This window comes from Leptonychotes weddellii, unplaced genomic scaffold (assembly GCF_054177405.1).
Source record: "Leptonychotes weddellii isolate Sample4059 unplaced genomic scaffold, ASM5417740v2 HiC_scaffold_2437, whole genome shotgun sequence".
In the NCBI taxonomy this organism is placed as follows: Eukaryota; Metazoa; Chordata; class Mammalia; order Carnivora; family Phocidae; genus Leptonychotes; species Leptonychotes weddellii.
The window spans coordinates 975-12,690 of NW_027834270.1; the positions used below are offsets into that span (position 1 = coordinate 975).

At 49.7% G+C, this 11,716-nt stretch overlaps 1 protein-coding gene across 1 annotated transcript; it reads right to left on the reverse strand.

The window, feature by feature from the left end:
• Window positions 1-3,487: 3,487 nt before the first annotated feature.
• LOC102728991 (man(5)GlcNAc(2)-PP-dolichol translocation protein RFT1-like) lies at window positions 3,488-11,496 on the reverse strand. The gene is made up of 3 exons (XM_081810392.1): window positions 11,013-11,496; window positions 5,058-5,307; window positions 3,488-4,729 (listed from the first exon to the last, which is right to left on the reverse strand). The coding sequence occupies exons 1-3, from the start codon at window positions 11,168-11,170 to the stop codon at window positions 4,562-4,564; spliced, it is 576 nt and encodes a 191-aa protein (XP_081666518.1). The 5' UTR covers window positions 11,171-11,496; the 3' UTR covers window positions 3,488-4,561.
• Between the last annotated feature and the right edge of the window lie 220 nt (window positions 11,497-11,716).

Sequence of the window (11,716 nt, forward strand, 5' to 3'; positions counted from 1 at the left end):
ATTAAAATGCACTCTGCTCATCTGGTTTGTTCATAAAATTGTGAATGCCCTAGGGGAAACAGAAAGCTATTTTCACAACATTCCCTAGTCTGGTTGAGATTATGTGTGGAGGAAAACATTCCCATTTTTGTCATGGCTACAGAGGTTTCCTTTTCCTGTGTTTTCATCGTCCCCCCTGCACAGCCAGGCCAGGCCCTGAGGAGGGCTGGACAAGAGCATGCTCCAAGACTGGGGAGACGAGTTAACCAGTGCAGGGCTGGGCGGGGGGCGGGGCGTCCGCACACCTCCGGGAAGGATGGAGGCGTCTGCGTCACCCGAGTTGTCCCATAATCCGCCTGGCCACGGGGTGGAAGTGAAAAGGCCATCTGGGAGAGGCCCTCTGGTCCCCCGTAGGCCATTCTCTCTCGTGTCGCCTTTTGTGATTTTCAAAAGCAGGTGCAAAGAAGTGAGTGAGGGGTAGGTGAGCCGGGAACAAACCCGGTGCTGCCCTCAGTGAGTCATGCTTTCATCCCAGACCGCCTTCTCCCCTGACACACGTGGCCTGGGGAAGCCACACATCCCTGGAAAGGGTGTCAGGGTCTCTCAGACACAAACCAGAAACACGCTGCTCAGCAGTCGTGTCCCTGCTCACTGCCTCCTCTGATGGCCTCAGAGCCCTGCCTCGAGGCCCCGGTTTGTGCCACATGGTACAGATGAGAGGCAAGGACCGAGACCCCCCAGTTTTCCCGGCTCCTTTCCCACCAAGCACTGTGAACCAGGTGGCCTCGGCCAAATGCATTTGTCAGGCCAGGGCAACACTGACACAGTGGGGTCAACAGGGTCATAACTTTGGGACACATCTATTGGAGGGAGGAAATGAGACAAACCAATGGTGCTTTAGAAGGTCCCTTCACAAGTCAGCTGTTCTGTCGTGGGCCCTCATGCAGCTCCTGAGGTGGAGGGGCAAACCTGGATGGCGCGTGCCACCCTGCCCGGCGCCTACCCAGCGAGAGCTGACTGAACCGGGGCTCGGCTGCCCCAGGGCGGCCTAGCCGCTGGCTCACTTATGACTTTGACCCACAGCCTCTGCCCATTACGGATAATGTGGGCCAGCTCCCTTTCTCCTGCAGGGGCTTTGCGTTGGGAACAGAAGTTAAAGCTGAGAGGACTGGGGGCTGGAGACAAAAGAAGAGGTGAAAGAGAAGGTCTCATCAGTGGCAAAGCCCAGGCCTCTGCCCTGAGGCCGCATCCGGTTCTGAGGACTCCTCCTTGCACTGCCCACCAGCCTGACCCCCCCCACCCCAGCTGCTGGGCCCCAGGAGAGGCGAGATCACCCCAGCATGAGGCCGCAAAGAGCAGAGAAGGCCGGGAGCTGCCCTGGTGCCCGTGCCAGGCCTCCAGCCTCCCAGTCAGGCGGCTTCACAGGCACCCCTCCCTCCTTCTCCAGCTCCCAGGGCCCCAAGTTCATTGGGCCTCATGGGTGCAGTGTCCAGGGGCCCTCAACTCCTGAGGAACCTGACCCGGCAACAGAACAGCATGCCAAATCGCCCACCACAACTTTGTGCACGCGTACGATCGTTACGTTCGATGGCGGGGGGCGGCGGGGCGCACAGTGCACAGCACCAGCTGTGACAAGCTGTGGGGAGCTTCTCCATGAGGCTGCTGGAGCCCGCAGAGGCTGGTGCAGAGTTCTGGGTGCACTGACTCTGGTGAGGACCTAGTCAGGAGGGGAAAGACCGAACTCCCTACATCTCACCTCCAGCCCCTTCCGCCTAAGCCACACTGCCCAGGGATGATGGAGGAGTTGCTGGGCAAAGAACCGACTGCACTTTGGGACAGGGGCACCCAGCAACTTCTGTTAATTAAGAAGTATTTAGAAGCCTTCTTCCTTAGGCCCCTAAAGGAGGCCGAACGACACCAGGAGCCCAGTTTTCCAATTTTGCTGTGATGGACCCAGATAATTCTGGTTAAAAAGGAATTGACATTAAATAGCAGGACTGATAATGCCATGGTAATTGGGGTCAGACAGATGACGCAAATCAATAGAAGTCTTCCTTCCCCTCAAATTCTTCCCCCAAAGCATCTTTTTCTCCCTACCTTTGAAAGTTAATTAGCAAATGAAACACTGACATTAAAAGCTCCCTCGCCCAGGTACAGCAAGCACAGGCAGAACAGAACAACAGCATCTGATCGGCTCACAAGTCCAATGTCCAAAGTAAATACAGGGTCCAGCACCTGATAAAGGTGAGAGCGTACCCTGGACTCGCCCAAATCACACTAAAATAACACACTTGCCCTACTGGCCCAATATCTGAGCCCTCACCTAAGGAGCCAGCAAGGGAAAGCTCCAGAGGCAGCGGTCAGGCCCACCTGCACTTCCAGGAGGCGGCCAGGGGGTGGAGGCAGAGGTCGGTGAAGTGCAAAGAGCCGGCTGCCTCCGCCCGACAGCCCAGGGGGCAGGCGCTAGTGGTAAGTAAACAGGCGTTCGCAGAGACTTTTCCTACAGACAGGGAAGCAGGTGGTGGGAAGGAGCCCCGGGCTGCCGGCCTAGCTGGCCACCTTTCGAGAGGAGCGGCCCTGGGCTGGCAGCGGCGCCAGCGGGACGGCACGGGACGAGGAGACACGGGGCAGGGGCTGTCAGGCCCAGCTACCCTCCACGCTGGAGAGCAGAGCAGGAACCGGGGTGGGCCTACTCCCGAGAGCTGGGGGGCTGGCAAGGTTCGGGCAACAGGGACTCTTCCTGGAGCAGAGAACGGACATTGTGAGCCGCTGGTCTCGGGCCCGGACGCAGGTGAGGGCGATGGGGTATGCCAACCTTGGTTCGCCAAAAAAGCTGATCCCAGAGCCCTGCCCGCAGACATGGTCCCAAAGGTCTGGAGTGGGTCCTGGGAACCCACATTTCTGACTTGCAACCAGGCAATTCCGAGGCAGGTAGTTTAAAGGCCATGCTTGGTGTCTGGGGTCAGGTGGGCATGGGGTGGGTAACAGGGCTCTAGGGGAAGGAGTGGTGGTCAAGGGCAGCAGAGAAGGAACTTGTGAGGGCTAAAGGCCCATTTCTGTGCACTCAAGAGACAAAAGTGCATGAGAGGGAGGGAAGGCTGCCTCTGTGTGCTGTACTCTCTCCCCCCGGCTCCCCACCATGGGACAATCGGTTCTTCTGAGACAGCCTGATCGTGCCTCATAAGCGCATAACCACAGCCATGCTTTTGGAGGGTCTCTGACTGACAAGTGAGATCTTACATTTAGTTACTTTTCCAATTAGTGGGATGCATTCTCCCTTTGAATAGATAAAAGGCCCAAGTGCCTGGGTGCTAGTCTCAGTGCACTGGTGGGTCTTGATCCTTGCCTTCGGCTCTGGCTCCCAGCCAGTGGATTTACATGTGTGCATTTTAGGCAAACCACCATCTGATCCAAGGTGCCCTGCTCTCTGGGTGTAAACAGAAAGCTTGGGACATCAGGGCCAGATGATCACTGTTATCATCCAAGATACAGTTTGCGCAGGTAGCTCTGAAGGTCAATCACACCCAAAAGGAATTAATATATTATCGAAAGAAGAAAAATGCTTTGTCACCTCAGAACAATACCCAGTGACGTTGCCTGCTGGGTGTAGAGAGCTGGGCCACGACCTGGAGCAGCCAGACTCCCAGGCTTGCCACGCTGGTCCTGAAGCTGGCATTCGGGGTTACTGACCAGCGCTGGAAGCAACGGGTCGGTGGGAAGGGCTTGCCTTAAGCACATACCCCATTTTATTCTGAAGGGAAATCGTACATCACTTCACCGTGGGCTGCCATCTGTGCAATCTTCACATGAGCAGCATTCCCTTCGGGGGCCAAGGTAGCTCACACTGGATCGCTGCTTCCTTCAGAGCCTTCTCGTTCAGGTGGCTGGGCCAGCGGTCTCACACCAGCCTGCATTGGCGCTGGGAAGGTGGTCCGGGGCATGCAGCAATGACGATGAGGGGCGTGACTCCCCCCAGCTAACTCTGGGAAATGTGACCCACAAGACTCCGCATTTCCATTTCCTGGACTTCTCACTGAGAAATGTCGTTCCCTCTCTAAAAACCCCAACCACAGTGTTTGCATGGGAGAAGCCACAACTCCTGGGCCACCTCTGGTCTCATCCGGTGCACAACATCAGGTCTCCTTCCTGCTTTTACAGAGTAAGTGACATGTTCCTGCGACATGTAATATGGCTACATCTCTCTGGGCCAGATCATTGTTAACTATTTCATCCAAGATATAGTTGGTTGGCTTACGGAGCTCCTTAGGTCAATCATGCCCAAAAGGAACACATTAACCAAAAAGAAAAATGTTGGTGAGAACAAAATGGTGACAAAAATAAGGTATCTATTTTAAAAGAGCTTTTGGTCTTCCCTTAAAAGTGGAACTCCTCCTTCCTGTTTGTTTGAGGCTTCAAAGGGATGGTGTTTGGGCTGGCGGTTCTCTCCGACGTCTCGCCTGCCGGCGTCGGTCCTCCCCCGCTGCAGACCCATCAGCAGGGCTCTCCTGCACAGCTCATGAGATCCGCCCACAAACCCGCCCCACAGCTGGTCCACGTGCCACAGGTGCCAATGCCTCTGAGGTCACGAGGTTTTGTCAGCCAGTCTGGACACACCTAACTGAGTCCTCACAAAACGGATCAGCTTGGTCTCCGTGAGGAACGCTGTCCCAAGAGTCATTCCCAAACAGAAGGCCCCCACGGCGACGTGCGCCAGCCTGGCTGGCCAGCCCTGCTCACAGCAGAGGAACACCTGCGAGAGAACCCACCGTCACTGCCCTGGCCCCTCCACCTGTACCTCCTACCTCGGGGGCAAGCCAGGGGGAGCGAGGCCATGCTGTGCCAGCTTGGAGTCAGATAAAAGGTGTGACAGCTACGTACTGAGGGGCTAACTCTGTTCCCACTGGTGACACTGTTTGGCCACACCTATCATCACACGCTGTCCTCGAGCCTTGCGGAAGGGGGAAGGGGAGGCAGACACTTGCCCAGCTGGTTCAGGAAGAGCAGGAAGGGAAGCCCAGAGCCAGGGACAGTGGACAGCCTGCAAAAGCATGTGGTGTGAGGGCTGCGGGGATTCTCACCTCGGAAACACCAGTAATCCCACCACTGAGGGCGAATGCCCCGAGGAGGGCGGGTGATAGGTACAGGCCCACCAGGGGCCTGTGCGGGCTCCTTTCATAGTAGCGGTGGATGAAGCAAAGGCTCTGTGTGATGCGAATGCCCATGTTAAAGCAGTTGGCCAAGATGAAGCCCACGCTGCCGCACCATCGAGTCAGGAGGTAGGATAACACGAGGAATGAAGACGAGAGGGCCAGCATTGTGAAATTGTACCTGGGGAGAGGGAGACAAGCAAAGCAGGGGAGTGGGTACCTTGTCCCAAACAAGCCTGCTCCAAAACAAGTGACCGTGAACATGGAATCACAGAAAGCACCTCTGAGTTGCCATAACCCAGCTGGTTTTCTTAGCTGTGAACTCCATATGGATGACATGGGAATGTCACCATCCCCCTTCCCCCCTGAACAGAAGAGTAAGGAAATGAACTCAAAATATTATGGTTTTTAAGCATAACTGGTTAGTTTAAGTGACACTTTGTGATCCAAACACATAAAAATCCTGTTCAGCCCAAGTCTTCAATGTGAGGCACAGCAATATGACACGGGTAATAATTATATGTGAATGCAAACTATGCGACAGCCATGGTCAGGGTCACAGGCATACGATGATGAGTGAACACACGTGGCCCTTGCCCTGTGAGGTCTGGATGTGTTTTACAGACAAGGAAAACCAGGCACAGGTCGGCTGAGTAATTTGCCTAAGGAGTGACCTCACTCTGGTCCCTAAACTTAGGGAAATGCAGAAGCCCCATAACCTTGGCCAGTGGATTTCACTTAAAGTAACGAGCCTTCAAAATCACATGCACATGGGGAGCAAGCCCTGAACCACGTCAGTGTCCCCCAGACTCTTACACATCCTTCCCTCTGCTCTCCACGTCCCCAGAGCCCTCTGGATTCCTCACTGCATGGATTACGCTGCCCTTCCACTTAGTCAGCTTAGTTACCTTCAGTTCTCAGCAAGGGAAACTGAGTCTCAGCAAAGACAAAACAGCTGCTATAGTCCTCACCAAAAGGCTTGTGTACAGCCACGAACAAAATTTTCCAGCATCTGGTTTCTGCCTAGTGAGCAGCAGGCATTCTAAGTACATAGTTGTTGAGGGAACCAAACGGTTAGGTCCCCCAGCCCTGTCTGCTGGGTTAGGGAGGCCACTCAGGTTCTGCAAACGAGGGGTGGTAGGAAAGCCATGTGTCTGCTGAATGCCCAGGAACTGGTCCTTGGGCTGACCAAGCCCAAGGTGCCTTGGAGATAAACTTTATCAGAGGGGGTGATAATAATAATACTACACACGCACACACTATCCTCCAACAGGGGAGGTGTGCTTTTCACTAACTACTGACCAATGATCAGAAGAGCCAACTTCACAACCAGCCACTGAGGGTGGGGACCATCACAGACCAGTTAGTTATCTGACCTCTTTTCCAAAAAGAAGTAGAGATGTATGATCGTTTTTTCCCCCAGAAACTCTCTCAAATCCTTGGAATTGAGGTTATAGGTTCACAAACTTTCAAAGTCATCCTCACCCAACTCCAAGTAAAACATCAATAACAAATGAAATCAGTAGCTAATTCATGCTAATTCAACAGTGTGGCTTCTTTGGTGTGGCCATCTGGGAAGAGCTGATAATGATAGGGGACCACCGTTTTTCACTAGAATAGGGCTCTGCAGCTCTTGAACTTTCCAGAACTCACAAATCTAGAGCCTTAAAAGCAAATCCACTTCAGGAAAAAAAAGAAATTTAAAGACGCAATTAAAATACCACTTTTTAAATTGAATAAACCTGTTGCAAGAGGGTTCTCTTACAAATGAAAATAAATAAATAAAGCTAAGCAAAATTGCCTTGTCTCCACAGTACACTGAAGTTTGCATAAAAGATGGAGGTTCCTGGTTCTATCCCACAACTTCATGGGATCTGTAGAATACTGAATTTCATACAAAGTAGTCTGTAATGGTATTTATACTGGTGTATGTTAAAACTGATGGAAACTGAACATTAGGTAAAGGAGAAGAATTTACCTCGTAAGCTAGTAACTAATGTTAGGATTGAGAAACCGGTGGCCATCAGATAACCTTTTAAGTGTAAGGATAAAAAATTAAAGTTGGCTTTGATCAGAATTTTAAATGCTTTATCTGTGGTGTCCATGATCATTATGAAACCACTAGCCACCTTAGGGGAAAAAATATGGTTGGCTTTATTTAAAAGTACACCATTGCTCATTCCAAGTCTTAAGTCATCTTGGGTGAACTCATCCATTCCTACAGGCTACTGAGAAAAATCATGTAGTTGGTGTCAATACCAGTTTATAGTTTCTGATCTAACCTTATGTGTTGTCAACACTTTTCTCATTGCTGTTCAAACCCCTCAAAATCCTTACCATTGCACCATAAACTTGCCAGCCCATCAATGGTGCCCACTTTGATGTCAAGCAGAGCACCACACTGTGTTTCCATCCTGTCTTCCAGTAGACAAGGTTTCTGCTTCCCAGGGCGAATTTGAGCGTGGGCAACACAAAAGAGGAACTGCCCCAATTCTAACTTTACTGACTTAACCCACAGTTTGATTTCAAAATCTAATTGCTGGTTTCCTTGAACCAGTTTTTGTATTTTTTTTTTCAGGGGTCTTAAGCTCAGTTAAATGATTTCCAGAAAACATAGCAGGCTCAAAACATCTTGAGACCTAAATTATTTCCACTCAGAAAGAGATCCTAAGCCATATATATTTTGTGTATCTCATTATACTAAAAAAAAAAAAAAAAAAAGCCACTTTTAAAATCAATGCAAAATTAGTGACAATAATGACTATTCTATAAGGCTTGGTTAACATAAACAGTTATTTATGAATGCTTAGTTTTTCCATGGCCCCAAGAAGATACTGGGCTTAAAATTAGGCTTATCAAAAGATGGACGGTCAAGGATGTTGACTGTGGCAGCAACTGAAGTGCCCCCCAGTGGGTGCTGGTTGAATACAGCAAGGCACGGCCATCAGTGTAGCCTTGGCAGCCACGGAAGGGATGGCGCCAGTCTCTCATCACCAATGTGGGGAGACCGCACTCATCCTTCACTCGACAGTTACGGAGTCCAGCTCCAAGATGGACATTCATGGGCCAATGAATCAGACGGTCTTAGGCTTTTGCGTCACTGACCTCTGTGCCAGACAGACTCTGCTTGGTCATCCAGCCTCAGCCTAAATGCCACCTTCTCAGAGGGGCCTCCCAATCTAAAAGAGCCCCACTCTCACGGCATTACCCTGTTTTAGTTATCCGTACTGCGCAATATTTCCCTATTTATTTACTTGTTTGCCATCTGCCTCCCCCACCGTCAGCTCTAGGAAAGCAGGGATCTCATCTCTTTTTACTGCTATATTCCTGGAACTTAAAATGATGCCTGGGAGAGTAGAGGCTCAAAAAGCACTTGTCAAATGAACAAAAGAAACTGAGATATCCTTAACAAAACAGAACAAAAATTCTTCAATAGGGCAGATTGAAAAATCCATCAATCATATTCAATATATATTATGCAGTTATTAACAAAAAAGCAACTTGGAATTCAAAGGATGTTCTATTTTTTTTTAAGATTTTATTTATTTATTTGACAGAGAGAGAGAGAGAGAGAGCACAAGCAGGGGGAGCAGCAGGCAGAGGGAGAGGGAGAAGAAGGCCCCCTGCTGAGCAGAGAGCCCAATATGGGGCTCGATCCCAGGACCCTGGGATCATGACCCAAGCTGAAAGCAGACACTTAACTGACTGAGCCACCCAGGCGTCCCAAAGGATATTCTAATATTTCACATCCAACCAAATGCCCTATTTTTATTTAGAGAAACACTGATTGACCTGAAGTTAAGTAGATTTTATCAATTTTATCAAGTTAAGATTTTATCAATACGGTATTTTTTTTCAATTCAGAATCTGAAATGTCCAATGTAAATCAATCATGACATTTAACAAAGCTACCCAATCCTACCATAAAAATCCTTACTAGAGTTTTATGTCTGGTTAAATTCACAGAGATGAGAAACTGCTGGAGTCTGTGATGAGCCCAGGGGCCATGTGCTCAGACCAGGGCGGAACCTGGGCTGCTATGGCTAATACATGTAGGAAGACCATGCTTAAAGTCACATTTAACTCTTCGGGGAAGTGCGTTACTGCAGATAAGAACTGCGTTAGAAGGCGCTCTGGTTCTGTCTTTTCTCTATGTTGACTACTCATACCATGAAAATAATTTTCCAGATGTTTATATACCGTCAAAATCCCATTACAACTAACTTAAAAAGTTGTTTCTTTTCGTTCAATGCTATGTAAAAGGAAAGAAAGCAACTAGTCACTGTGTTCCCTCATGATTTGATTGTAAGATCCATTTTAACATTTTTAAGCAGGCTTAATGCTGATTCTCCCCCTCCACACTAATGCTGAAATGATTACAACAAAATTCCCTTCAATAGATTCCTAGTCCAGAGCTCTTTCCACCACAGCTCAGTGCCTCCTTTAATATGTTTTACATTATATCTAAAAATTATTTCATGTTTGAAGCACCTTTCAAAAAAAAACACATTATCTCAAAATCAAACTTAAATTCAACCTTTGCATCCATGAAAAAGATAAGGGGTAGGGAGGATGGCCTCCAAGTAGTTTTACACCTATACATTTAACTATCTGAAGTAAAAACCCTATCTGGACCAATATTTGAAAATTACGGGCTGTGAGCTAAAAGTAGGTGGGGAAATCAACTGAGAGGGTCATGACATGGCAGTTTGAAAAATGAAATATAACAGAATTAAAAACCATCAGTGTGTCTTGCGCATAACGGGGGGTACTTCCTGCTTCGTGAAAGCTTTGCTCGGTCATGCCCACCTGAATATGTACAGCGTCACAGGGCTCCATGTAGTTTTACTTATAAGCTGGTCTGGACCAGTGGTTCCTAAGGCCCTATCATCAGAAATCTCCTGGGGCTGTGTGATGACAGATCCCTTGGCCCAAGCCTCTCAAATGCTAGTTCAGTTGGTCTGGGCACTCAGGGCCTTTCAGAGACAACACAAAAGCCCCCAAAGGACCCAGGCGTCAGGGAGCAAAGCAATAACACGGACCACTTACCCCATTACCTACAGCCACCCCTCTACTGTCTTTGCCTTCTCTTCCTCTCCTTTCCCCCCGTCCATTTTATCCTTCTCCTCAACCTCATCTGGTAGTGGTGCCTTAGCATACTGCCATGTTTCTTCTGGCATTTGGGACACGCCCCGAGTGTCGGCTGGAAGCTCTAAACTAGTTCGTGTCAGAATCACTGAGGAGCTTTTAAAAACACACACACATGCTTGGGGGCTGTGGTCTGTAGGTATGCTAGGAGAGAGTGGTGGAGGAAGGGCAGACAGGAATCTGCACATCTAACAGGCTCCATGGGGGATTGTGACTGATAACCAGTGTTAGGAACCACCGTTTGAGGTATCAGGGCAGAGGTCCTGATCTGGGGTCAACGGATGGGAAAAAATGGTGGCAAAACGTGTATGTGCACTTGGGCCTTTCTCTCAGGAGAGGTGACAAAGACCCCTGAGCCTCTCTGGGGCCTCTGAATCAGAGTCTCGGGGGTAGGACTCTGCATCTTGAAAAAGTTCCACGGTAACCCACTGGGGCGCTGGGCAAGGAGGTGGAGGAGGGGAGCTTGTCTTGGGCCTGTCTCTGCAAACCTAGACTAACAAGGCCCTTCAGGGCCCGGGTTTCTACCTCCTCCAAAGGGAGGCAAAGGGTGGTTGCTGCCCCCAGGATGTGGGGAAGACAAGCACCGGAGTACCAGGGACGGTGCCACAGTAGTGGGGGAGTGCTACTTCTAAAAGGCTTTCTGGGAATGCGCGTTCAGCAGGAAAAGAAAGAAGATTGGCAAGTTACTTCAGTTTGGCCGAAGGCTGGGATTAAAGGCGGGATTTTACGGTTACCTACCTGTCGACCTCCTCTTTGCTCATGGCAGCAAATGTGAAACACTCGGTCACTCCGTTGACGGCAAGCAGGAGGACGTAGAGACAGTAGGAACGCAGCAAAACAGGACCTAAAAGGAAACAACCGACCGAGACTCTAGAGCCCAAACAGGAGGCCTGCATGTACCAGAACCAGGTCAGAAGTCCAGCTGGTGTCGTCAACAGGCAGACACACACTTGAGCCTATGGCCTTAATTATCTGGAAGGACTTCCAGTACTCCATGGCACTGATTAAAATAAACAGCTAAAAAAGAAAGGGCAATTAAGAATAAACCTACAGGGGCACCTGGGTGGCTCAGTTAGCTTAGTGTCCGACTCTTGGTTTTGGCTCAAGTCATGATCTTGGGGTCTCGGGATTGAGCCCTGCTTTGGGCTCCCTGCTCAGCATGGAGTCTGTTTGTCTCTCTCCCTCCCCCACTTAAGTGCTCTCTCTCTCTCTTAAATAAATAAATAAAATCTTAAAAAAAAAAAAAGGAATAAACCTACAAATGTCTCACTTAACAACTAAAAGCTTATCTGGCCAGGAAGCAAATCTTCTTGCTTTTTAAATCAGCATAAAGAGATCTGCTGGTTTGAGCACTCAAGGGCACTAGTGGCCTTGCATGGTAAGAGAACTCGGCTGAAGAACTCGGCTGAAGAGGTCCTGAGGACAAGACCAGGGGGAGAAGC

What these genes read in the sequence shown, in the direction of transcription:
- LOC102728991 (XM_081810392.1), bottom strand. Translation starts at nt 11,170, where the DNA reads ATGCAGGCCTCCTGTTTGGGCTCTAGAGTCTCGGTCGGTTGTTTCCTT. An exon ending in AGCAAAGAGGAGGTCGACAG is followed by an intron (nt 5,308 to 11,012) that starts GTAGGTAACCGT and finishes CCCTCTCCCCAG; the next exon opens with GTACAATTTCACAATGCTGG. An exon ending in GGATTACTGGTGTTTCCGAG is followed by an intron (nt 4,730 to 5,057) that starts GTGAGAATCCCC and finishes GTTCTCTCGCAG; the next exon opens with GTGTTCCTCTGCTGTGAGCA.